Source organism: Eretmochelys imbricata, chromosome 26 (assembly GCF_965152235.1).
Source record: "Eretmochelys imbricata isolate rEreImb1 chromosome 26, rEreImb1.hap1, whole genome shotgun sequence".
Classification (NCBI taxonomy): Eukaryota; Metazoa; Chordata; order Testudines; family Cheloniidae; genus Eretmochelys; species Eretmochelys imbricata.
This window is the reverse complement of record NC_135597.1, coordinates 6,018,520-6,044,772: the sequence shown is the minus strand read 5'-3', so window position 1 is coordinate 6,044,772 and position 26,253 is coordinate 6,018,520. Positions and strand designations below refer to the sequence as shown.

The 26,253-nt window shown below is 41.1% G+C and overlaps 1 protein-coding gene across 3 annotated transcripts in view; it reads right to left on the bottom strand.

The window, feature by feature from the left end:
• Nucleotides 1-26,253, bottom strand: part of PPP3CC (protein phosphatase 3 catalytic subunit gamma) — a 53,360-nt gene that overhangs the window by 21,532 nt on the left and 5,575 nt on the right. For all 3 annotated transcript variants that reach the window (XM_077805989.1, XM_077805990.1, XM_077805992.1), the window contains exons 2-3: nt 10,900-11,097; nt 10,474-10,598 (exon numbers count right to left, since the gene is read on the bottom strand). In XM_077805989.1, the coding sequence (XP_077662115.1) occupies nt 10,474-10,598; nt 10,900-11,097 (323 nt within the window). The remainder of the gene's footprint in view (nt 1-10,473; nt 10,599-10,899; nt 11,098-26,253) is intronic.

Below are 26,253 nucleotides of genomic sequence, written 5' to 3'. Positions count from 1 at the left end.
TAACTCTTCTCAGTCAGCTTTGGACTTAACTACCTTGAGTAATTTCATATCATCGGCAAACTTTGCCATTTCACCGTTTACCCCTTTTTCCCCACACAATTTATGAATATGTTCAACAGCACTAACCCCAGTACAGATCCTTGGGGATCCTGCTATTTACCTCTCTCCACTGTGAAAACTGACCATTTATTCCTATCCTGTGTTTCCTACCTTTGAACCAGTTACTGATCCACAAGAGGACCTTCCCTCTTATCCCACACTACCTACATTGCTTAATAGCCTTTGGCAAGGGACACTGGGCTTTCTGAAGGTCTAGTACTCTATCACCCTTATCCACAAATTTGTTGACCCCCCTCAAAGAATTCTAATAGATTAGTGAGGCATGATTTCCCTTTACAAAAGCCACGTTGATTCTTCCCCAACATACTGTGTTCATCTCAGTGTCTGATAATTCTGTTCAGTACCAGGCAAATTGGTTGAAACCATAGTACAGAAATTCATTTTACCAGCCTATAATCTTTAGGATCACTTCTGAAGCCTTTAAAAAAAAAACCCAACATGACATTAGCTATCTTCCTATCATCCGGTACACAGGCTGATTTAAGCAATAGGTTACATATCACAGTTAGTAGTTCTGCAATTTTGTATCTGAGTTCCTTCAGAACTCTTGGGCAAATACCATCTGGTCCTGGTGACTTATTACCGTTTAATTTATCAATTTGTTCCAAAACCTCATCTACTGACACCTCAAGCTGGGACCGCTCCTCAGATTTGTCACCTAGAAAGAATGGCTCGGGTGTGGGTATCTCACTCTCATCCTCTGCAGTGAATAGCAGTGCAAAGAATTCACTGAGCTTCTCTGCAATGGCCTTATCTTCCTTGATTGCTCCTTTACCATTTCGATCGTTGAGTGGTCCCTCTGATTGTTTGGCAGGTTTCCTGCTTCTGATGTACTTCCAAAAATTTGCTGTTAATTTGTGTGTTTTGCTAGTTGCTCCTCAAATTCTTTTTTGGCCTGCCTAATTATACTTTTACATTTGACTTGCCAGAGTGTATGTTTGCTAGTCCTGCCATGACTGCAGGGGACTGGACTAGATGACCTCTCGAGGTCCCTTTCAGTCCTACGATTCCTTTCTATTTTCCTCCGTCAGATCAGACTTCCAATTTTTAAAAGATGTCTATTTATCTCTAAACACCTCTTTTACTCAGTTGTTTAGCCAAGGAGGCTTTTTTGGCGCTCTTTCCTGTTTTCTCTTTTATTTGGGGTGTACACATAAGTTGAGCCTCTATTACAGTGCTTTTTAAAAGGTTCCATGCAGCTTACAGGCATTTCACTCTGGTGACTGTTCCTTTTAAATTCCATTTAACTAGTCTCCTCACTTTTGTGTTCCCCTTTTTGAAGTTAAATGCTATTGTAGTGGGTTTCTTTGGTATTTTCCCTAAGGATGTTACATTTAATGACATTTATGGTTGCTATTACCAAGCACTTCAACTACATTCACCTCTTGGACTGGATCCTGTGCACCATTTAGGACTAAATCAAGAATTGCCTCTTTCCTTGTGGGTTCCAGGACTAGCTGCTCCAAGAAGTAGTCATTAATGATGTCTAGAAATTTTATTTCTGTATCCCATCCTGACATGACACATTACCAGTCAATATGGGGATAATTGAAATCCCCCATTATTATTGGTTTCCTGATTTTGTAGCCTCTCTAGTCTCTAAGCATTTCACAATCATAGTCACCATCCTCGTCAGGTGGTCAGTAATATACTGCTACTGCTATACTCTGATCCAAGCATAGAATTTCTATCCATAGAGATTCTGTGTTTGATTCAGTTAAGATTTTTACTATATTTGACTATGCTTTCTTTCACATATAGTGCCACTGCCCCACTAGTGTGACCTACTCTGTCATTCCTATATATTTTATACCCTAGAATTATCGTCTCTCTTTGATGATCATCATTCCACCAAGTTTCTGTGGTGCCTGTTATATCAATATCCTTATTTAATAACAGGCATTCAAGTTCATCAGTCTTAAAATAAACCCAAAAAGTTGATTTCAAGTAGAACCTTAAGAGCAACCTAGTTCCATAAGCAGCATCAGATCTTATCTTGGTCAATTTCACCAGTGGGGGGGAAAAGCCACAGCACACATTTCTCTATATTAGGCTTGAGCTAGAGAACTGACAGATGAGATCTCATTCAACTGAAACCAACTTTGCATTGGGTGGGGGCAGCTTTTCCTTCCTTCCTCCCTATCAGCAGAAACCAAAGTAAGAACACTCATTTTCAGAGCAGCTAAGCACAAACAGATGGACAGTATCTCTACAGCTGTCCCACCTGCAACCTAAACTGGAGATCATTATGTCCTTGCTGACCATTATATCAAGTGTGTTGAATATTAGTTAGAGCCTCATGTTTCTAGTATGGGGGGAAAAAAACCAAACTTCTGAGTACATGTTATATTCATGTGATATAGATGCTTGAAGAAATGAAAAAGCCCCAAACAGGAAAAACTCAAAACCCTTTGGGGGCTGAAAAAAGTTTCACAAGCTTGCTTTGAACAGTGTCACTGAACAAGTGCCTCAGTGTCACTGTGGAACAGACCAATATCAAATTGACACAACAGCCTTACTAGGGCCAGGGAAATACTCCAAGCTAGCTTGCCAAGGAAGCTCTGAAGATAAATGTTCTAAAGAGAAGATACTTATATCATCCTGTGGTTGGCAAACTGACCTAACCAGCTGATTTGTCTAACATGGGAGAAGTGATATCAAGTTTGCCTTGACGATTTTGAGAGTTGGAAGGTAATCTGTTATGACAACAAACAGTATGGCTTGGATTAAAGTTTGTAACAAGCACTTGCCCTTTAGGCTGACATGCTGCAAAAACTGTACATTCTTTCACAACATGAAAGATGAAGGTTGACATCAGAAAGCAAATTTTGCACTTAATACATGCTGGTTTGGGTGCACAGTATTCCAGAAACCAGCTGCTGTGGTACAAAAATTAATTCCAGAGCAGAGACAAACCAACTTCAATCCAGTTTCTATTACAGATGGCTAAAACATCAAGGTACTTAAATATTGAACCTCCAGGCAAACTCTGATTTACTCATTTGAAACCTTAAAATCTCCAGAGAATAAGGAGCCTTTCTGCCTAGATAAATGTAAGGATTTCCAGAGCCCCATGTAGTTCTGAAGCATCTCTCTGCATGTTACAGAATTTAAACCTTAAAGGAAGAGACATGCTTACACAATCCTAATTTTAATTACTACTACAGATAATGCAACATTGTCAGGTAATTTAGGTTGCCCATTTAGATCCAGAATAAAATGTTTTACTAAGACTATTTATAGGAGAAATGTTCCCACAAATTTATAAATATTCTGCAATTTCAACTTTATCCTGATGTGTTTGCAACCTAAATGTCACAGATCAGGGGTAGCACATGAGAACCAGAAAATGAAAGTTACTATAAACGACACAAACTAACATGAGGGATGGAGACAGAAGATCAGGGAACTGACTAAGCTGGTTTCACTGCCTGAGGGGGGAATATAGAAATGATGGAGTGGAAATCAGAGTTTAAAAGTTCTTTCAGTTTTAAATCATCTCTCATCATGTTAGCAACCTGGGGAAGAGCTATTTAAAATACGTACTTTTAAAAAAAAATATAGTCATGTAGAATAATGGATGTAACCATGAAACAATGCTTTCTGACAACAGAACAAAATCTACAGAACTCTAAATCAAACTTTACATTTTAATCTCAAATTGTGTATGGATATTTCACAATTACCTGAAAAAATCACTGGTGTTGAGAAAGGGAACACATAAGGAGAAACATAGCTCAAAGACAGGTTTCAGAGTAACAGCCGTGTTAGTCTGTATTCACAAAAAGAAAAGGAGTACTTGTGGCACCTTAGAGACTAACCGATTTATTTGAGCATGAGCTTTCGTGAGCTTACAGCTCACTTCATCGGATGAAGTGAGCTGTAGCTCACGAAAGCTCACGCTCAAATAAATTGGTTAGTCTCTAAGGTGCCACAAGTACTCCTTTTCTTTTTATAGTTCAAAGAGCACTGAACAGCTTGTTGATGTCTCTACAGGAGCCATGATAAGAAGTAATAGAGATAACTACAGTTGCATTCATGTGATTTTTTTAGTTGGTGTTTTACAAAGAGATCCCTTATCCAGATTTTCCAAGGCTCTGTGCCTAGAAACAGATTACTAAATGGTTACAACATTGCAGTAGCAACTTGAGACAATTATGGATTACCAGATTTAAGAATGCAATTTCCCTTTTTTTTTGTCTGTGACCTTAAAGCCTAAAGCCATGCACCAAGGCGTACATGAATATTTAATTTCTTCCCTTACAAACTGACACTCATACAAAAGATTTACCACTACTTACAAGAAGGAGATCAGAATTGCCTGCAATAAAGCATGATGGAACATTTCCTAAATGAAGCATAAGGAATCAAATTGTAGGGGGCCTTGAAGAACCTTTTTAAGAGTCCCTTTATGCAAATACATAACTAGCATTATAAACAGAGATATGTTCCTTTAAAAAAGGTCAGCTGAGACTTACAAATTAATAAAAATTGCATCTATAAAGTGCTTATAAATAATAAGCCTTCCATCCCTCTTCTGAAATAGGCAAGTATTGCCATTCTATAGATAGGGAAACAGGTACGGGGGTGGGTGAGGAATGGCAGTCATTGGCAAAGCAGGGAACAGAAAGAAAGAGCTCCAGAAGTCTATCTTCTGCTCAGACCGCCTTTTTTCTTTAATGGGTTATGTATTCTGGCATACTGCTAATGTAATGGATGGACAAAGCAAGGGAATATGATTAAATGTTTGCTATTTGAAAATATTATGCAAAAACAGACATTGAGAATTATTCAGTCTTATTGCAGGATGGGGTAGAGAATGAATCCAGCTTCTATTTACAATTGCACATAGTTTGGTGTGTTAAATCAAAGTGAATTTACAGCTTACATGGTTTAGCAAGAGAAGCTTATCACTGCTTTCTTTAATAATGCTAACAAGACAGAACAGAGTCAAACTGAAAGAAAAGGTGTAAAAGCAAAACATGCCCTCCCCTCTGAGAGGGGTCAGTTTCCCTTCAAACATTCATTGCTTTTTTCTCTCTGATGTAATATCAGAATCACCAGCAGGGTCAACCAGGCTGTGATAAGCACACTTGTTAGAAATTGTAGTGACATTGTCAAGGTTGGCAGGCCCCACATTAAGTCTACTAGAATATTAATTTTTAATGTGAATTTTGTGAAATATGCTAAAATTAGAAATCCCACTCTAGAGACCAAAGTTCTCTTAAACCACAATGAAGAGCTACAACCATGACCATGCAAGGTTTCCTGTCAACATGTCTGAACCTTTATTTGGCTAGACAATCTCTAGGGGTTTGGTCTCCTGAATCCGGTCAATCTTGGCCACTCGGAGGAGTGCTCCAGAAAATGGGTCTATTAGAGCTATTGTGTCTTTTTTTAAGGACACTTCTACTGGTAATTGGAACTGGAGTGAGCCAAAACTCATTTTACATGGGCCAGTCATCAGTGCCAACCTGAAGGTCAATTTTTGGTGATTTCCTCTGATCATGAAAAAAAAGTACATCTGGCCTCCAAACTGAGGGATGCAAAAGAAAGCAAGCACTCTAGGTGTGCAATTTTATATCACACCTCTTTACTGCTGCCTTCTAGTTTTAGTGAGATTTATAGGAATTCTACTCGATGCATATACCTGAAAACCAAAACAAGAGCTGTTCGATCTAATTTTAGGCTTACCAACTTTGACTGTGTTGCTTCAATATTTAATCATCCTGGATAAAACCGTACACTCTAGCCCTGCCGAAGTACCATACATTAAATTCTGTAATTAAACAATGACAACAAGGAGCCCTGATGTAATCTAACTTGGCAAATTAATCCAGCAAAGCTCTGCACCACCATCACTTCACCTCTACTGATAGATAAAACTGATTCTGTTTCTGGGCAATTCTTTTATTTTATATCTAAGAAAACAGATTTTATTAAATTGTATTATGGTACCACACCTAGAGTTTCCATGTAAGACGAGAACCCCATCACATGAAGCACTGTGCACAGAGTGAAAGATACTCCCAGCACCTAAGAGCTTTCAGTCAAGAGACAAGATGGGGGGCCAGAAAGAGGAAGTGAATCGTCCAATGCCACAGACGGTTACTGGCAGATCTGACGTAGAACCCAGATCTCCTGAGTCCCAGTCCAGTGCCCTGTCCTTTAGCCGCTGATATTTTCAAGGGGAAAAATTAGGTTAAAGTATCACTCCTGCTGTTGGTGCTTATACATTAGGTCCTTTTCTGAATACAGTGCACAGGAGACACTGGGTAACACACAACTGCTGAAATGCCTGTATGTAGGAGCCTCTAAGACAGGAGATCCTCGCAAAAGTGGAAGATGCACAGAATGTGTTTGACTAAAAATCTTATAGAAACCACACAATAATATAGGCATGTTTTAAAAAGCAGCTCCTCTCTCACTTCCAGATGATGGGGATAATCAGTCACCAAACCCCCTTCACATCACTGGCAGCAGAAAAACTGTCTGCTAGTGCACAGGCTGTTTATTTCTTAAACTTAGATGTTTCGTATGTGAAACAAAACAGTCCAGTAAACAGCCAGAACTTACATAATAGAATTACAAAGACTGCAAAATCATGGCTCCTTACAAGCAAGAATACCAGTCAGCTTTTACCACCAGACCTGCAGGAGATCTACAATACTATCTATAACAAAATGAATCTCTTTTTCTGAGAAAGGCACCCATGATATGAAAGGAAGGAAAAATTCATAAAGAGGAAGCTATGTGGAACTGATCTCAATCCGAGCCACAATTCTAACCAGCCTCTGAATACTGTAATATAATGGCTTACAGTCTTGCATCTGAGAAAGGGAACAAATGAAGTATGTTTATTTAGCACAGATATTGCCTGCATGTTAGGCTCCATTGTGCTAGGCACATAGCCTATAGTATAGCATCCAGACTGCATCTCACTACAAGAGATCACTAGGAATGAGAACATTTTCCTTTACTTTTAACTTATTGGGTGTGAGTTTAGTGCTGACAGCTCTGGAGACCAGATGCCTCTGTTTATCCCTAGAACAGGTACTAAAACAGCAATAGCAACAATGCCAGCTTCCCTCACAGACTGCTACACAATAGGGATCAACAACCCCACTCTGGAGAGACAAAGTTCAGTCTCTAGGTCCTAGTCAATCCCTGTCTTCTGCAATAGCTGCCAAATAATGAGCTAAATTAGACCCAGTTGCAATGATGGGTTTAAATGACAGGCACGGAGATCAAACGTTTCCCGGAGACTATTTCCCTTTTGCAATCAGAAGCCTCAACTTCTGTACAACAAAAAAATGTTGTGGCATCTTTGTGCTCATTTTAACTATCACCATAGGATGCTGCTTTTAAACTACAACACACAAACAGTGGGTCCAGAAAGAATTTGGTAAAGATCTCTGAGCTGACCGAACTGACTTTTGGGCATATTTGAATACTCAGTTTGTATGCTATGAACAGCCACTTTTACCCTGGCAACCCATTGATTATTAATGGCCACACAGGTATCTTCCAGGGGTCACTTGGGTCCCCAACAACTAATACAGTTTGCCTTAACACCTCCCTGATCCCCAGTTTTGCATCCTGCTTCCTGACTGCATACATCAGGATGCAATTATACAATTACATCCTATTTCACTCAGTTAAAAGGTCATGATCATCAGTAGCTCTGGGCAGACACTTGATAATATCCCCTCCCAGCATATGGATGCACAAGCTTGTGCCATGACTCACAAAAGGGCCTGTGGATGCCAGCATTCCTCACCTTTTTAAACTGGAAAGCACAGCAAAATCTGGTTGCCTTGCAACTACCTGAATCTCTGTCATAAAGAGACTGTGCCTGCAAAACTAAGGCACTCAAGTATCTCAGATCACAGCAGCCAGCCTTCTGAATCCAGTCACCTCTGAAAATGTTTTCACTGTATATGTTAGAAACCCTGAAAAAACCATAAAGAACTAGATTAACCAGCCACTTGTTAACTAGCCACTTCTTTGCCCACACAGCTGTTGTCCAAGCTGTTTGCTGAACTGCTGACATTTCACTATAGAAACTGGTGCTGCTGCAGTTTATTACACACCCAAATGGGAATCTCTCTAGGCAACACTTTGCAACATATAGGCAACACTTTGCAGTAGGTGGAAAGAAAAGGCACACATCAATAAGCACAAGGGAAACAAGCCTTCTATATTCTGTTTTATCAGTGACATTTGGATCAGCCCCCGCATGTACTAATCAAAGCCCACCCTGCTTCGTGAAAGATCAATGCTTGCTCTGTGGGGAAAGAGAATGCTTCATGGCTTTATCTCCCCTGCGGACTCAAGGGAAAGGGGGAGAGGAGGGTCAAGAATGGCATGAAAGGGATTCATGCTGACAGCTTACAAAGAACAGCTGTCCCAAATGTCTCCAAAGACTGAAAGGGTTGGGTTGCTCTACAAAGGTCTCCAACTTTTAAGATGTATTAGGCTTAAAAAGGGACCAGACCAAGCAAAATTTGACTAACTCAAATTTGCTGCCTTTATTCCGTGATAAGATTTTCTCAGCTCAATTCTCTCCCCAGAAAGACTACTTGGTGATCCATTTTCCTTGCCTGCTGTACACACTTCTTCCTGGTTCTGATACTTTCCCATTTTTAGTCCAAATTGCGCCCACCACCATAGTACTTAAGCACTTACTCCTTAATCTTTCTCCCACATGCTAGACAATCTAGCCTATTGTGATAAGGCTGGGGAGTGGGGAGTCACCTCCCTGTCCATGTTCTGTAGAGCATATGCTGTTGTGTATGCACAACTTTAACATCACAAAAGAAATATTCCTCAGATCACTGAAGGATTAAACTGGCATCCAGCAATATCTCTGACAGGTAAATCCATTTAAACACACAACACTGGAGTATGCACAAACCAAACTGTTTAAGTAGGAACAGTATGAAACTACAGTCCTTCCTTCTCCCTTCCAGAAATAATACACAAAGGCACCAGTGCCAGCACTCCAGAAATCCTATTGGCTGAACATGAGAAATCCAATCTCTCAAGCATCAATGTGTCCACTCTCCCAGCAACTGCTCAGTGTCTCACCTTGGCTTAAAGTCAATATGTAGGAGCCCAGAAGTATTAGGATGAAAGGAGACCAGGCAGCTGCCAAAACACAGTCAGTGGTACCCCACTAAATACCCTTCAAAGAACTATTTACACTACATACCCTTATTGCTGCCTTTTGTAGTCCCCGACTTATATCTTAACTGATCTCTGCAAACAGAAATTCTGCTTGAGTTCCAATAGGTCAGGTCTTCATTACCTTTGTTCTCATATCTGACATTAACTGACATTGCTATGCAGCATCTTATTCTATTACCTTTAGAAGCAAGACCCACAAGCCCTGGCATCATTAGTTTGGCCATCTTATGTCCTCTGACAGTCTCAAATGTCACTTGTTATACTGTGTCTGTACCTAGAATAAGCACTTCTTTAGTAGTCAACTCCACTTTCATGCAAAGTGAGATAGCACCCCTGAGGGTCTGTGGCATTTACTAGTAACTCTTCCACATGGAGACAAGCCACAACCACCTCCTGACATGAGAACTATGTGCTTGTTCAGTTACCAGGAACCATTCAGAGAGCTAGTAGCTAACTGTGACTGATCAAAGTCAATTAAATCTGTCCTTTAAGACCAACAATTCTCAACTTTGCCTAGCTGCAATACCACATGATCAGTGAATGGAGTCACAAAATTCTGGTGTGATGACAGACATTACACTGACAAAGCATGTAGCTACAACATAGTTAGGTATGTAGTTAGAGGACACTCTACTGTGATTATTGTGTGGCTCATTCGGGCCAATGTTCTGGACGAAATTCCACCCTCTAACTCCAGCCTTTTACATTCATGCAACACTGAATACTTTAGGGGCTAATGGGTAGATAGTATCTCTTCTTCCTCTGCTAGGAAACTCACTGCTTCCTTGTGTGTTATGGGCGATATGAGGAGTGCACCTGTGATCAACTCTTCCTCTTGCTCTGCTCACAATCAGACAGCCAGCCACATGTGAAATTAAAGCTACAGACTCAGAATCAAGAGTTTAGACATTAACCCTTCCACAGTTGTTTTCCTGTCTCTACATATTGAGGGCACAACTTTCAACTTGCCTCAAAAATAATGTCCCATTGGTTAATAAAACTTCTCTAATAAATCACACTGCAAGTAGAGGACCTATAGGCAACGTGCCTTCCTCTTATGCAGAAGCATACTAGAACCTAAAAATGGTGTAAGAGATAAATATTTGTTCGGCTTAGTTCAGACTTTAACATCGTAATCCCCAAAGGCACAGGTTTATTTGTCACCTCTATACTGAAGTAGCCTCTGTCCACGTAGTCTCCCAGGAAGAGGTAGCGGGTGTTATTGGGTGATCCTCCAACTTCAAACAACTTCATCAGGTCAAAGAACTGCCCGTGAATGTCACCACACACTAAGGGGGGTGAAGGAGAGCAAAAAAGGGAATTACATGCTGAGAAGAGAAAGATCATGGCAGCAACAGGGAGCATGTCTTCATTTTGACCTAAGCTACTGTGGCATTATATCCAGCTTCTGTGAAAACTTTACCTATGCTACCAAAATGCTCCCTCTTCTGGGAGTAAAGGCAATTTTAAAACCCCCACTGCCTGAAAAATGATGGAAAGAACACGTAGCAGCAGATCTGCTATTTTTGGCAGCTTGCAATTCTAGACAGCCCTTATATGTGACTTCAGCTTCAGAAAGCTCTCTCTGACCTGTGATTGGAGCCTCTACTTCAATCATTGTCTTCTCATGCCTCAGAATGGCAGCCCCATCATTGATTATCTTCAATGCTGCATCCTCTTCTAGCCGCCCTTCCTTCACCAAATGGCTTTTCAAGACATCAAGCCTGGGCTTTCCATCCTCAAACACTTCCTTCAGTGTGAGCCGTTGCGTGGGAGGAAATGGGACAGCTAGAAAACAGAAGCAAAGACATTAGCAATGTGTCTCTTTAAAGGGATTCATACTCACATTTCAGCATTAGACTTCTGTCCAGCGCTCAGACATGAACAGTCACAAGCATCTGTTTCAATACACATTTGTCTTCTCAAATGCAACAATATCAAAGTTATGCTTCCAACCCAACTAACAGGCAGCCTCACATTAGAACTCACCATATACAGCCATGCAAAATGTTATCTGTGTACCTGGGGCAGGTGAAAGGGGTGCAAAACTACAGTAGATGTAGGAACTGAAGTGTTTCCTGACTTTAGTGAGGGAAACCACTACCATAACACTGTTTTAGAAGGGATGGGTTATGGGTGCAAATATTATATACCAGTAGAATAACTAACCAAATGTACTTGTTTGTAGAGGACAGCAATCAAATGTTGGTTATCTAGAGCTTAGGGGATGACCGTTAGTGCTTACAGCTCAACCTGCATAGCTTATCAGGAAGTTGCTTTCACCACTACAACACCTTGCACTTTATTCAGTGCATGCACAAATTAAGTGTGACTCATACAGGCTCAGCTCAGGGTACCACTTGGCTAGCCATGATGATACCCTGTATTCATTTATTGTACATATTCTAAGGCACCCATCACTTCAATATCTAAGCATACCTTTGAGATGCACTGCTTAACTTTTACCACATTAAAGAAGGTGACACGTCAAAAGCCACTACACTTTCATGAAACAGAACTGTGTTATTTGTTAGAGGCTTCCAGGAGAAAGGAAGTATTTGAAATTCGGAAGAAAAATTTCTAATGATTTGTTAGAGGTGTCAAATTAAGGTTCCCATCTGCTATCTCTCAGGCCAGGATAAATTAAAAATAATAAAACACAAGTGACCCTTGCATAGTATTTCAAGGACACAGTGTTTCTATTTCTGAAAAATTAGCTCCAGAAAAACTGAATGCTGTGGGTGTTCTCCAAACAGCAAGAAAGGGAAACTAAAGGTAAAATCCAGTCATGCAGATGTAAAAGTGTCCCCCAACTAAAGATGGTGACAACATACAACTTAACTTGCTTGTAGCTATTTGCCTCTCTTATCACAAAGATGTAGTGTAGAGATGATCATGGGTCCTGCTTCCATTTCCTTGTAGAAACATCTTAAATAACCATGTATCTTTTCAACCATCTAGCTTCGGCTTTTCTCCCACAGCCCCCATCACTGCAGTATCTAAATACTCAAGATAAAGCATTACGAGTAAAAAGCAAAGGAGTACTTGTAGCACCTTAGAGACTAACCAATTTATTTGAACATAAGCTTTTCGTGAGCTACAGCATCTGATGAAGTGAGCTGTAGCTCACGAAAGCTTATGCTCAAATAAATTGGTTAGTCTCTAAGGTGCCACAAGTCCTCCTTTTCTTTTTGCGAATACAGACTAACACGGCTGCTACTCTGAAACCCGTCATTACTAGTAAAACGCTCCATAGCGAACAATTCTGCATTGGGAAGAAGAGGCTAGGGTACAGCTATATTAGGAGGAATTCTGCTTCTAGGGATTCCCCTGGGGCACTGCACACCACTAGGAGCATAAATTGACAGGAAAAACCCCTTATCTGGCCAGGGAAAATTCCTGTGGTGCAGGTACTGTTTATGCAGATCCCTTATCAACTGTGACACAGGCCATAGTGCATATCTCTGTGGAGACTGTAATTAGCACTGCTGTCCCTAAGCAGTTGAGGACTGCCCTTGGAACTACCTAGAATCCCGAGGGCACAAAAGTGGCTTAAAGACACCTTAGTCACTCCCACCCCTGGGTGTGCCTGCATGGGCTGCATCTCCAAGTGTCACAGCACACAAACCCAACTGTGACTAGGTAAGGTACCAGGTCTTTCCCATCCCCAACTTCAATGTTATGACCTCGTGCTGGGAAAATGGATTTGCTCTTAACTCTAAACCATATGCAACACAAAAATATTACTGAAATACAAATGAAGTTGATGTGCCTAGCAATCATCAATGAAAGAGGTTCAATATGCCAAACTGCTGAATTTATAGGCACGGTAAAGTTGCTTATCAAACAATACAGTGACTAACAGGAATGTAACTGATCTCTCTTAACTGCAAATACAGTAGCTCCTTAGGGCTTGTCTTCACCTATGATGGAAATGGAGATAAGCCCTAAGGAGTGAAGATCGGCTAGACTGCAGACCGCTCTCCCATTGACTCCGATACTCCACTGGAAAGAGAAGAGTCAGGGGAGTCGACGGGCTAGCATCTCCCATCAACACAGCATAGTGTGAACCCCGCAAACTTGAGTTACGCTACTAATTACAGGTTTCAGAGTAACAGCCATGTTAGTCTGTATTCACAAAAAGAAAAGGAGTACTTGTGGCACCTTAGAGACTAACCAATTTATTTGAGCATGCTCAAATAAATTGGTTAGTCTCTAAGGTGCCACAAGTACTCCTTTTCTTTTTACGCTACTAATGTAACTCAAATTGTGTAGCTTAGATCGACTTTCCCCCATAGTATAGACATGCCCTTAGTTTGGAACCCAGGGGCAGAGAGAAAGACAGCAAGTCTACACCAGAGGGTAGGTCTACACTGCAATTAAAATCCTGCTGCTGGCCTCTGCCAGCTCACTCCAGCTAAGGCGCTGTCTAATTGCAGAGTAGACGTTTGGGCTGAGGCCAGAGCCAAGGCTCTGGGACCCTTAGCCTTTAGAGCCCTGCAAGCCTGAATCAGCTGGCATGGGCCAGCGAAAGGCGTATAATTGCAGTGCAGGCATATGCAGAGAGTGTCTTAGAAGCCGAACACTATTTTCCAAATAACGTGGAATGTAGGACAGAAGAAGAACAAGACTGGATGTAATGAAAAGAGACCCAGTCCAGCACTCTGTGACTGGAATAATGTGACGTAACTTTATTAACTGAAAGTTGTCAGAAAGAAATTGCAGGATTTGGCAGCTGAGTAGGGTTAGAAGCAGGGGAAGGAAAGAAGGAGAGGGACACTAATGAGTGAAGTACAAATCTGTGTACAGCACCCAGCACACTAGGGCCTCATCCTGATTGAGGCTTTCAGGCACTACTGTAACTAATCATATTAAAAGTTAATTCTTGTATGGAACTCAGCAGTCGTCCTGCCACCTGCTAGCTCCGCCTTATGGCGGACTCATAGAATTTGAAAGTCAAATGACTCATAAGGGAGAGAAGAAAATTCAAGGTAAATCAGGAATTATTTTATGTAGCCAATATACCACTGACGGGTTTGGTCACAGAGATCCCCTTGGGACTGTCACCTGATGTGCTCAAATACCTCCGAGCCCGTTTTCCCTGCCAGTTTGGGGCTCTAAAACCCTGCCTTGTTGAGCCAGACATGCTAGCCTGCTGCAACACAGACCGGACCACGCCCCCAAAGCTGCAGACTAACTAAAAACAGCCCAGCAGGTTACCTGTCTCCAGCACCCAGACACCCAGTTCCCAATGGGATCCAAACCCCAAATAAATCCATTTCACTCTGTATAAAGCTTGTACACGGTAAATTCGTCAATTGTTCACCCTCTGCATCACCGAGAGAGAGATATGCACAGCTGTTTGCTCCCCCAGGGATTAATCACTTACTCGGGGTTTATTAATAAACAAAAGTGATTTTATTAAGTATAAAAAGTAGGATTTAAATGGTTTCAAGTAATAACAGCCAGAACAAAGTCAGTCACAAAGCAAAATAAACAAAACACGCAAGTCTAAGCCTAATTCATTAAGAAACTGATTACAGGTAATATCTCACCCTCAAAGATGTTCCAATAATCTTCTTCCACAGACTAGACTCCTTCCTAGTCTGGGCCCAATTCTTTTCCTTGGTACAGTCTGTGTTAGATCCAGCAAACCTCTCAAGTGGTAAGCAGCGGTTGTCTCATGACTGGCAGCCCTTTTTGTCTTGCTCCACCTCCTTTTATAGCTTAGGCACAAGGCGGGAATCTTGTCTGTGCTTCTCCCCACCCCCACCTCATCAGTGGAAAAGTACAAGGATTAAGATGGATTCCAGTATCATGTGATATGGTCACATCTCACTGTAAAACCCCTAGTCTCCATTCTTCCTAGGTTGGGCCACGAGTACACAGGAAGGCGTGCAGGTAACTAAACCATTTACAACCAACTGTCCTAGTCAATGGGAGCCATCAAGATTCTAAACAACCATTAATGGCCCACACTTTGCATAATTACAATAGGACCTGAGAGTTATATTTCATATTTCTAGCTTCAGATACAAGACTGATACATGCATACGAATAGAAGGAATATATTCAGTAGGTTATAACCTTTTTTATGACAGGTTTCAGAGTAATACCCGTGTTAGTCTGTATTCGCAAAAAGAAAAGGAGTACTTGTGGCACCTTAGAGACCAACCAACCCATTTGAGCATAAGCCCCCGTGAGCCACAGCTCACTTCATCGGATGCAGACAGTATGCATCCGATGAAGTGAGCTGTGGCTCACGGGGGCTTATGCTCAAATGGGTTGGTTGGTCTCTAAGGTGCCACAAGTACTCCTAACCTCTTTTATGATACCTTACAAGAGACCTGTTGCATAAAGCATATTCCAGTTGCATCATATTCACACTCATAAGCATATTTCCATAAAGCATATGGAGTGTAACGTCACAACCACGTCATTGCTTTCTCAAGTCTTAAAGATGGCCAGTAACTCTAACATCACCCTAAGCATTTAAAGCACTTAAGAAAAAGTCAGACCACAGAATTTAGGATAGCATGTTTAATGAAAAGGGTATGTGACCACAGAAGAGGCAGTGACCATCCACAATTCAGAAACAATCCAGGAAAAACTTCTGGCAAATTCTGCCTTGCCATTTCCCAGTAGTCTTAATTAGTAGAGTCTTATGTAAGATAAAATGAGGATTATTTGTGCCAATACATTGATGTGAGCAGCCAAGAACTTTTATATAAGTTTCACCGCTAGCTTTATGTGATTGTTAACTCCCAATGGAATCGGATATACATGATCAACTTATTTTCTGCTCCGCCAATTTGTCCACCACTCTGCAGTAACCCTAGCGGAATGGGTGCTGCATACATACACCAAGGAGGAGAATCTGTGCCAATTATTACTGCTTCTCCTACTGTATATGGGAATATACTCCTCACTTCACTTCCCACAGACCAAGCCAAAAACAGTGTTCTCTGTTCTTTATGCCAGTATTGTCAAAAGGTGCTGGAATAGTAGTTAAGCATGTTGTGATACCTGGAGAGGACCAAATATGCCAGAGTCCACAAGGAGGACAGATGAAAAATCCTCCCAACCAGACAGAGAGGTCAAAATCTGAGGCTCTAACCAAAACAAAACCCAACCAATATTATTAAGCAATGATTATGCCTCCTGCACACAGTAAGTGATAAGGATGAGCACTTAAGTAATTAGTGTTGCCAAAGCAAATAATCCTGTTAGCCAGCATAACTTGAATAAAGGCTTTAATCAACTCACTGCAAGTAATTATTCCATGTACTAATTTTTACCATTATAGATTTTGCCCTCATTTGCACTCAACCCCATTGAAATGGTCGATACTGTAAGAAGGTGCTGTGGAGGAAGTTTCTTTATAGTACTACCTTTAGTTAGCATAGGGTACAGGCTGCACCATCTAGTGGTTAGATCAAGAGACTGGAAGCTGCACAATCCCTGGCTCTGCCATCGTCTCACACCATGGGGCTATACATTTCTCTCTGGACCTCATTCTCCCCCATCTGTAAAAGGTATAAATACTTACCTATCTCACAGGGGGATGAGAAGGATAGTTACAGACTGTCAAAGTAATCTGAAGATGAAGACTACTAAATTGATCTGACACGAGGCTCTCAAGACACTGCTCATAAATACTAAGTTTAAGAAAGTTCAAAGAGGGTGGAAGGTGCACATAACATTGAACTTCTCATGATCATTCACTAACATCCTCGTGCCCGCTCCTTTTGTTTACCATCATGTCCTGTGTCAAATCTAATTTAGACGACAAAATCCTTGTGGCAGGGGCATACGATTTTGCAAAGCACCATACACACCTAGTATAATGAGTAATAGATTAGAATTCCTGGTTAGCAAAACAGCACACATTTTATACCACATGCCATGCAAAGACAAAGGGACACGATGGCACGTGAACTTTGAGGTGTAAACATCCATGATCTAAAATGGATTAAGGGGTCAGTTGTGTTTCAAGGAGTTCAGTAAAAGTAAGAGGATAGCAATATCCTTAGCACACTGCAGTGCAAGAATGCATGTTTGGTGAAATTAACATGCTCTATATTTACAAGTCCAGGTGTACACACCAACTGTAGGTATTCTTAGCCTGCAAACTAAGAGGCTGAATATGGCAAAAGGTTATTTACAGAATGACAACCTGACAAAAAGCCACTTCTCTGAAACACTGCAAAACCAGATATCAGGCAGCTCAAGTGTGGAACCCACTCACCCACAAAAAGTCACTCTGCCACTGCCAAATCTCCATGCCCTTTAAGTAGAAGGCCTGCACCTTTTCTACATTACAGCTTAAAATGTTCATAAGATGGTTACAGCTGCACTAATGCTACACATCTATTAAACATGGTAATAGTCTTCTTGAGCATAGACTGGGTTAGGCAATGCAATCCAGAGCATAGTTTTTTAACACTGTAGTCAATGTGTTCAGAAAAAAATGCTTATCACCCATCAAAGAAATCATGGTAACAAGCATTAAACAAGATCAGAGTTAAGTAATCCACACCTTTAAAAAGATCAGACCCATGCCATGAAAACGGAAACACAAAAACTCTATTACTACCATTACTCGGACAATTGTACAAAATAACAACCAATACTCATTACTGAAAAAGGAATAAGAAGCATTTGCCTAAAATGATGATTGGTACAGACTAATTTGTTCCCAAGCCCTCCATTAATGGTTCTGATGGACAGAACCAGACAGAGAAGACAAATTTTAAGTTTCAAACCATCCAAGACTTCCAGTCAAAAGCAGCAGCTCAGGATTAAAATGACAGAGTATTGCTCAGTAGTGAACATCAGAGAAATTATGCTGCAAGTCCTGAACCCAATATGGGAGCATACCTGAAAAGTCATTCACTGCAATGGGCTCCTTCTCTTGTCTGCTTCTAGTCAGATGACTGGAGGAATTACAGCTGGTTAGTTCAACAGATGGCTAAAAGCCTGGGGGGGGGGGGGGGGGGAGGAAGAAGGCATTTCAAGCATTCTGAAAGAACAGCTAACAGTTCTGACAAGAACCATACCCTTTCAGATAGTCTTTCATCTTGGTACAAGTCACAGTGGATTTTGGCGAGAGACTGTCATTTCTACACTCATACAAAAGTTAACTTGAAAGAGTCTCCTTTAATAGATTTAGGTAATAGATAGTACGTAAATCTATTTAAAGGAGACTCTAATAGCTTCCAAACATTTCATGCTTTCTACCACTTTGCAACTAGACATCTAAAAAGTTTGACAATCAGCTAACAGTCTGACAATTCATGACAACAGATGTCCACCTGTTACAGCAGAGATAGCTCAGGGGTTTGAGCATTGGCCTACTAACCCCAGGGTTGTGAGTTCAATCCTTGAGGGGGCCATTTAGGGAGTTGGGGTAAAGCTTGGGGACGGGTCCTGCTTTGAGCAGGGGATTGGACTAGATGACCTCTTGAGGTCCCTTCCAGCCCTATGATTCTATGAAATAATTATTGCCAAGATCAAACCCAGATGCTCAAGGTAGGAACATTCACAATAAAAATGCTGTACTGGATTCAATTCTGTAAAACCAAGAAACTATCTCCTGTGTTAAATTATGAATAGCATGCATGTCAGGTCTCTGGCATTTTCTATTCCAAAACATTGCAATGCTATATTTCCTGAGATCTTCTCTTTTTGTCCACTTGTAACTTAACATTCTTCTACTCAACAGAGCTGATTGCATATTTTTAGGGTTCAGACTATTACTTCACAGTCAATTGGCTCAATCTGAACAAATCCACCTGGTTCAGTGATGAAAGTAACCAGTGTGCCATCCTGTGTCCACAGAAGGCTAAAGTTTCAGCAATGCGCAAAGCTGTAACAGTAATTAACAGGGAACAAATACTTGGATAGCAAGCAATGGATGACATCTTTATACAGCCACAGCAATATTCTAGTCAATCTGTGTCACTATTTCTCTTTATTCCATGGCACCATAACAAGATCCTCCTTCAGCCTGCGTTATGCTGCAAACTTCCGTCACCCCACACATGCAGAACTTACTAATTTACTCTTCTATATCACCCTTCATCCCAAGACCTTAGAGCATTTTAGAAACAGCTCAAACCAAGTACACAACTGAGAGATGGGAAATGAACAGACATAGTGAAGTTAAACTGCAAGGGGAATGACAGGTAGGCAGCATGTAATCCCTCCAGATGAAATTTGGGCAGAACTCTTGGGCTGACATCTCGAAGACACATGAAAAGAGTGCTATGGAATTTTTAACAAGCCATCAGTATCTCTGTTTTATACCCCAGCTAACAGCAGCACCAGTAGTTCCTAGGTGCTAGGATACAAATAAATAATAGACTGTCCTCAGCAATATGCTGGGGCATTGGGCCCATACTGACTCAGAAGGAAGAATACCACATATTAAATCTTCAACACACGCTTCCTGCAGCACCTTGGATCAACCCAACCCTGCGTCACCTGCGAGATCTGACAGAAGCACGATGCAAAGGTTAAAGGTGGACATTTGGGGGGAGGGAACAGGAGAGAGAAATCATATTTAAAAGTAGAGGCTGTAAAGTGGAAGAGACCGAGCATGAAATTGCCTTTACAACCAGAGCTGTAAACATTAATGGCAGGCAGAGGCTTCCCAATATTTTTAAAAAAGACCAGGCCTGTCCTATGGATAACTGCTATAGGTGTACAGTCTAAACAGGAAACCAAGTTAGGTTTCTTACCTTTTCCCCAGACTGATTCCTCAAAGGGGTTGAACCCAGGCTGACCCTTAACATTTAAGTAAACTCATCAAATTCAAACCTGCTGTTAGTTCCCCCAATATATTTATAGCTAGAATTAAATTTTCCACTGAATAATCTTTACTTCTTGAAATGATCATCTGCACAAATCTCTGGTAACCCCAGGATCTCTTCATTCCTAGAGCCCCATTTTGAGATCTGTTTCATCCTAACTTTCTGAAGCATGGACCAACCCAGACAAATAATCTTTGCCATTATTCAGTTTAAAGCAACTCTGGCACAAGTAGGGATATTGATGAGCCACAGCAGAATTACCACTTCAGCTAAATAAGCACCATGGAAACTAAATAATCACAACATGAAGCAAACAACAGCTCCTCTAACCTGTTACCCACCGCAGAATATAACTTGCTCCATTAATGTTTGATCCTATTAATCCAAACGCAATTCATGCCTTAGGCAGGCCACTTAATAAAACGAGCATCTACCTCACAGGGATGTCACAATCACTATGTAAATACTTATTATTACACCACTTTATTGCTCTTTGTTCCTCTCTAACCACCTAAACTTTTGCAGATTATCGTATTTCCCTTGTAAATCGTAATTTTCCTTTTCTGGTATGAATATGGTGCCCGAATCTCAGAACATCCACAAATCCAGTTGAATTGGACAAGAGCTACAAGTTCTCAGCACCTTGGAAGTCAGGCCAATCATCATCATGTGGGTATTTACTGTCGCAGACAGCCAAGGTCCCCATGACAGTCCCTGGATTCACTTTCAATGTCCCTATTAACGTAGATATGCTGAATTTCAGACTCTGAATATCTTACCCTCCTTCCCTGTTTTTACAGAATACTTTATTTTTTAATGAATGGTGACTACCTCAAATAGATTAGGAGTGTTTAAGCACCTGATTTCCGAGGGGTGATTTTAGGGCTCCCTAAAAATTTTGATCTAATATGAAACCGGTCTAAGACAGCTGTATCTTCTGAATGAAAATTAATCCTTTATATGGAACAGATTCAGAAAGCTTACCCTACCCTTCATACTGAACCAGATCATTTCTTCTGAAATTAGGATAAAAACAGCTGCCTATAAAAAATCCTAAACAATCTACACAATATTTAAAAAAATCATTCATACTAAGTTGAACAATTTTTTCCATGGGGGAAGAGGGAAACACAGTAAGTTATCACAATACTAGATTCAAGTCACCCTGAGATATACCACTGAATTGAAATGCTCCCTTTAGAAATCAGAACCTAAAGTCTCACCACTACATCGCTTATTAACTGCATTCCAGTAAGGGAGCAATGCTCAACCTTTGAGGCCAAGTTCACCTTTCTGTTCCAACAGCGTAACAGAATTTGGCCCTCTATGTCTATTTATAAGTCACATGCATCTAATTCCAATAATCAAGTTACACTTTAATGTTTCAAAATGCAAACAGACATAATAAAGTATGTGCCAAGAGTGTAATCACTTTTAAAGCTCCTTTTGAAAGTGTACCCCACAGCCCTTCCCACCCTGTGGAGGGACCTACTGGTAAATACAAGGAGGTTAGAAAATAAAAGCCAACTAAATCTGAGTCCACAAGAACAGTTTGGAAGCAACATACAACACAGCCTAACCTTCCAGCTACTGCTCTGAGGCCACGTCTACAACGAGTAACTTCTGCTGGCACATCATTGTTAGTCAGGGGTGAGATTCTCCCCCGCCCCCAACTATATTTTTATTTTGGCAAATGCCCTCAAGCAGATGCAATTAAGTGCTTTAGCCAAGATAAACTGCATCTACACTGGGAGCATTTGTTGGTATAGTTATGCTGGGAAAACTTTTCCAATGCAAACTAAGCCTAAGACAGTGTAGAACTCTGCCATTTCTCACCTCTCCATTTAATGGAATTCGATATAAGACTCTCTGCACACACAGGGGGGCATGTTGCTCCCCTTTTCCCCAGCATCTGTAGAGAGAGGACTATGGTTTCACAAAAGTGCCGTGAGATTTGAAATAGGAGTACTATTAAAACAGAGGCAACTTAAGACTGCTGCTATGCATCAGCCACCCAACTCATAGCAAGAAGACAGGTTTCAGAGTAACAGCCGTGTTAGTCTGTATTCGCAAAAAGAAAAGGAGTACTTGTGTTAGTCTCTAAGGTGCCACAAGTACTCCTTTTCTTATAGCAAGAAGAGCAGCTACAAAACTTTCATTATGTAAATTAACTCTTCATGCATGGATTCATTGCCTGCCAATGGGATTTCCCTGCAAACCAAGCTCAACATCTCGGCTGCAGCCGAGACCCAAATTCATGACACATGTCTTCTGGGAAGACCAGTAGTGTTAGCCTTCTACCTGCAGAAGCCCTGTTTTACTTCAGTTTTTGCAAGACAGTCATGAAAATTTACCCACTGGAACACTAAATCTATTCGCCCACCTTTCCCATTGATGACTAAGACACCAATATTCTACTTGCCTGGGAAAGCTGAATTTAGTTTTAAAGTGTCTGCACTGCTATGCAACAGTTCCAGCTCCTAATGAGCCAAAGCTGAATGACTGATCTGCTGTCTTTGGTTTGTCTTGGATTTTAAGCTTATTGGGGCAGGGACCATGACTTACTCTGTTCTGACTTAGTACTCTGATGGCTCAGTAACATAAGGAACCTGAACTGCAAGCTCAAACTGCTAGATGCCGTAGAGAAAGGAGAGCAGTAAGCCCTGAAAAATCTTTGAGACACTGAAGCTCTACAGACTTTTCAGCAGTTAAAAATACACATATTACTATGAAAAAATCACTCAACAGTATGCCACCCAACATCAGATTTGTCATTTTCCTTTCATCAGCTCCATCAGATTGGATAATTTCCTCAGCTGACTAGAGAGGGTCATCACTAAGCTTGGAGGGGGAAAAAAAAAAAGCATGAGGTCCCCAGCAAACAGCTGCAGCTACTTAAAAAAGTGAGCTAACCAAAGGAGACCAGAAGGGATTCCTAGATGTCAGCAGACAGGGAAATTCACCACCTGTTTTCACAAGGTTAGCAAGCTGACAGCTAGTCCACTAATAGATTATTAATACAAAAACAGTAGGGTCTTTGTATCAAAGACAAATTCCCCACCTGCTGGTAAATGTAAATCTGACGCTACCAGCGGCATGGGGGGGAGGGGGTAGAGGAGGTTGAGGGGTTGGCTCTAGTTTTAAACCTACTTTAAGTGAACGTGATTTTGCACATAGTGTACTTTTAAGATCAGACTCAAGACAGCTCTGTAGGCATAAGCTGACCTGTTCCATATGGGAAACCTAAGCAAAGTAACGTCCACAAACACTTTCATAAGATTCCACTGCTAACTGTGACACAGGCATGCAGAGCCCAGCCAGCAGGCCTTAGACCAAAGTGTTGCATTATACTGAGCAAGAGACAATCACTACCAGTAGCAAAGATTTCAATTACTTGCATTATCCACTGCAGAAAAGTTACCAAGTCACACGGTATAATCGTGGATGACACAATTTCTCTGCCTTCCAATACTCATCATATGGCTGAATGCTTCAGTGTAAGCGCTGTTTACACTGGGATCAGTTCTGGTTACAAACAGATTCTAAATCACCGTACAATGTCTTTACTCCACTGTTCCCGGTCATCTGCACCCAGACAATGTCTTGCAATCACTGTGATAGTTTGTAGGAAAGATGTTGCAATATATGGTATTATAAAACCTAACCCTCCAGTCCCAAAGAGCCTATATTAGAGCTCAATTGGAGCAGTTCACCTCCAAGCAACTTATAAAGCGAAGCAGGAGCAAACCCCCTTTATAAAATCACCTAAATTCAATCACCATTTTAAGAGGAGTTATTCTACCCCATTGTAACATATCAAAAGATTCTTATACAAGTCTGTAAGAAAATCACAAGCTGTGATTTTGTTGTAGAAACAGAAACTTTTAAACACACATCACATCTTCTTGTAGTTCCCACAAATTTGATTAGCACTGCGATCACATGCACCAAGTCGCAATACCACTCACTCAAATTTGGTCTGGCCAGCTCTCCGTCATGCCATCCGCTCATGGGGTTTCAGCGCCACTCACTCAGAGTTGGCCCAGCTGCCCCTCTGTCATGACGGGAGGTGGCCAGGCCAACTGAGTGAATGGCACTGCACCTGGCACACTCAAATTTGGCCCTGCACCAAAGCCACAGCTTTAGCAAACCGTGGCAACATCTTTTGAACCGAAAAAATCATGACTTTCTTACAGCCTTACTCATAAATCAGTTATAAAACCTGGTAAGTGCCATAAAATTAATCCTACAGGTATGAACATGGGTAAAAAGTGAAATCACTTTACAGTAATCATACAAAGAAACCTACAACTATCACCAGAATGAACATTCTTCTTCATATCTTTATTATTGGCCATGCTCTAGGAAATCTTCAGGTTACAAATTTGAGCACTGCAATTTTATAAGATGAATTATCTTGCTACTGGTTTTAAAGCCATTTTATGCCTGATCACCATCCCTCGCCTGCTTATGAAATGGAAAGCCTTTTGCAGCTAGCTATGGGAGCTAATGCTGCATATTCTCTCTCACCTGGTCCTGCTCAGCTTGGGGTGGGGGCAGAGGGGCAAAATGTAATTCTCAGAAACCATCATCATTGCTCTTGCAGAAGCCAGAAGGTATTTATCATCACCCCCACCCTCAAAAAAATTAACAGTGTAGAGATGGATTTAGATTTCTGGATCCCACATAAATAAAATCTAGGAGTCTCACGTAAGTAACATACCCAGGCTCCCAGCTGGAAGAGGTCATATTACTCAATACACTCACCTCCACCTCTGCTACTAATGGCAACATAGCAAGAATCTATTATAGCTTCATAGGTGGAGATGCTGCTGCTAGAGAAGCCAGAGAGACTTCCTCTTCAGAGATAGGAGGTTTGAAGTCAGGAGTGCAGTCTAGATACTACTAGACACTACCATTCCCTGCAAATTAAGTCTTTTAAAAGAGCAGAACAGCATTTCATTCTCCTATCCTTCCTGGGGTCTGCCACATCAATGTGGACTTTCCTCATGTATCCCATTTCCAACCCCCATCCTCCCAACTCTGTTTTTCATCCTGTCAGCCCATCAGCCTTTTAGTCAGAGACTGACCTCCCTGTGGAGCCCACCAATACCAATCAAACAGAAATCATTCTGTTCTCCATAAGCTTTCATTGTACTCCTGACCCAGGACTCCAACCCAGCTCAGTATTGCAGGCCAAGAGACCAGTCTTGAAGAAGGGCTTTACAGCTGAGTTTTATATATTAACACTGCTGCTTTCACATAGCCCGCTCCCTTGCTTCAAACTGCTTAATAACGTCTAAACCCATTAACACACTGTACAGCTAGTAAACATACCCGGCATCGCAAGGCAATCCGTACAGAAGCGTAAGGGACTGAACAGGAGATGCCTGAAAACCAATAAAGAGTCATCAGAGATAAACTCAGTCAATTACTGGTCTACAAGCTAATATCTTGAGATTAACGTGTGGCTCTACCTCCACTGGGACTCCAGGATTTACCTAAATAGCTCTGCTCATCACAAACAGGCCAGCCTTCGTTACTATTTTAAGCCGGCACCCTGCCCTACTTCCTGCAGACTCAATTCCTAAGCAAGCAGCCTTCCTTCATTTTCTAGCCATAAAACCAGTTAAACACTGAAAATGATATTACAGCTAGGAGTGGTAGATTCGAGTCATGTCTTTTTTGTTTTATTAAATGAAAAATGCTAAGCATTTTAATTTCATCAAGATACCTGGCTGATTTGAACTCATTTGTTCTGACAGCTAGAGAATTGGGCTTCTGAGCAGCAGGTTCAGACCTTAATATGAAGAACAGAGTTTTAACCTTTCACAGAAGAATATCCAGATAGTAGGAATAGAGAAAAATCACATTATATACAGAAGATTCACCCATTAACATCAACTCTTGCCACTTACACATGGGATTCTCCCCCTCCTTTCCATGTTGTTGCACCATTCCGGCACTTCATATGTGGTTCTCCAAAGGAATACAAACGCACCTCAATATTTTATATTTTCACAAAGCCTCATCAATGATTTCTAATGATTTTATACCTTTGCTACCATATTGTAGGCTTTGGTAGCAGCCTAGACACCTCTGCTAAAATGCAGATAAATCAGAGGATAGC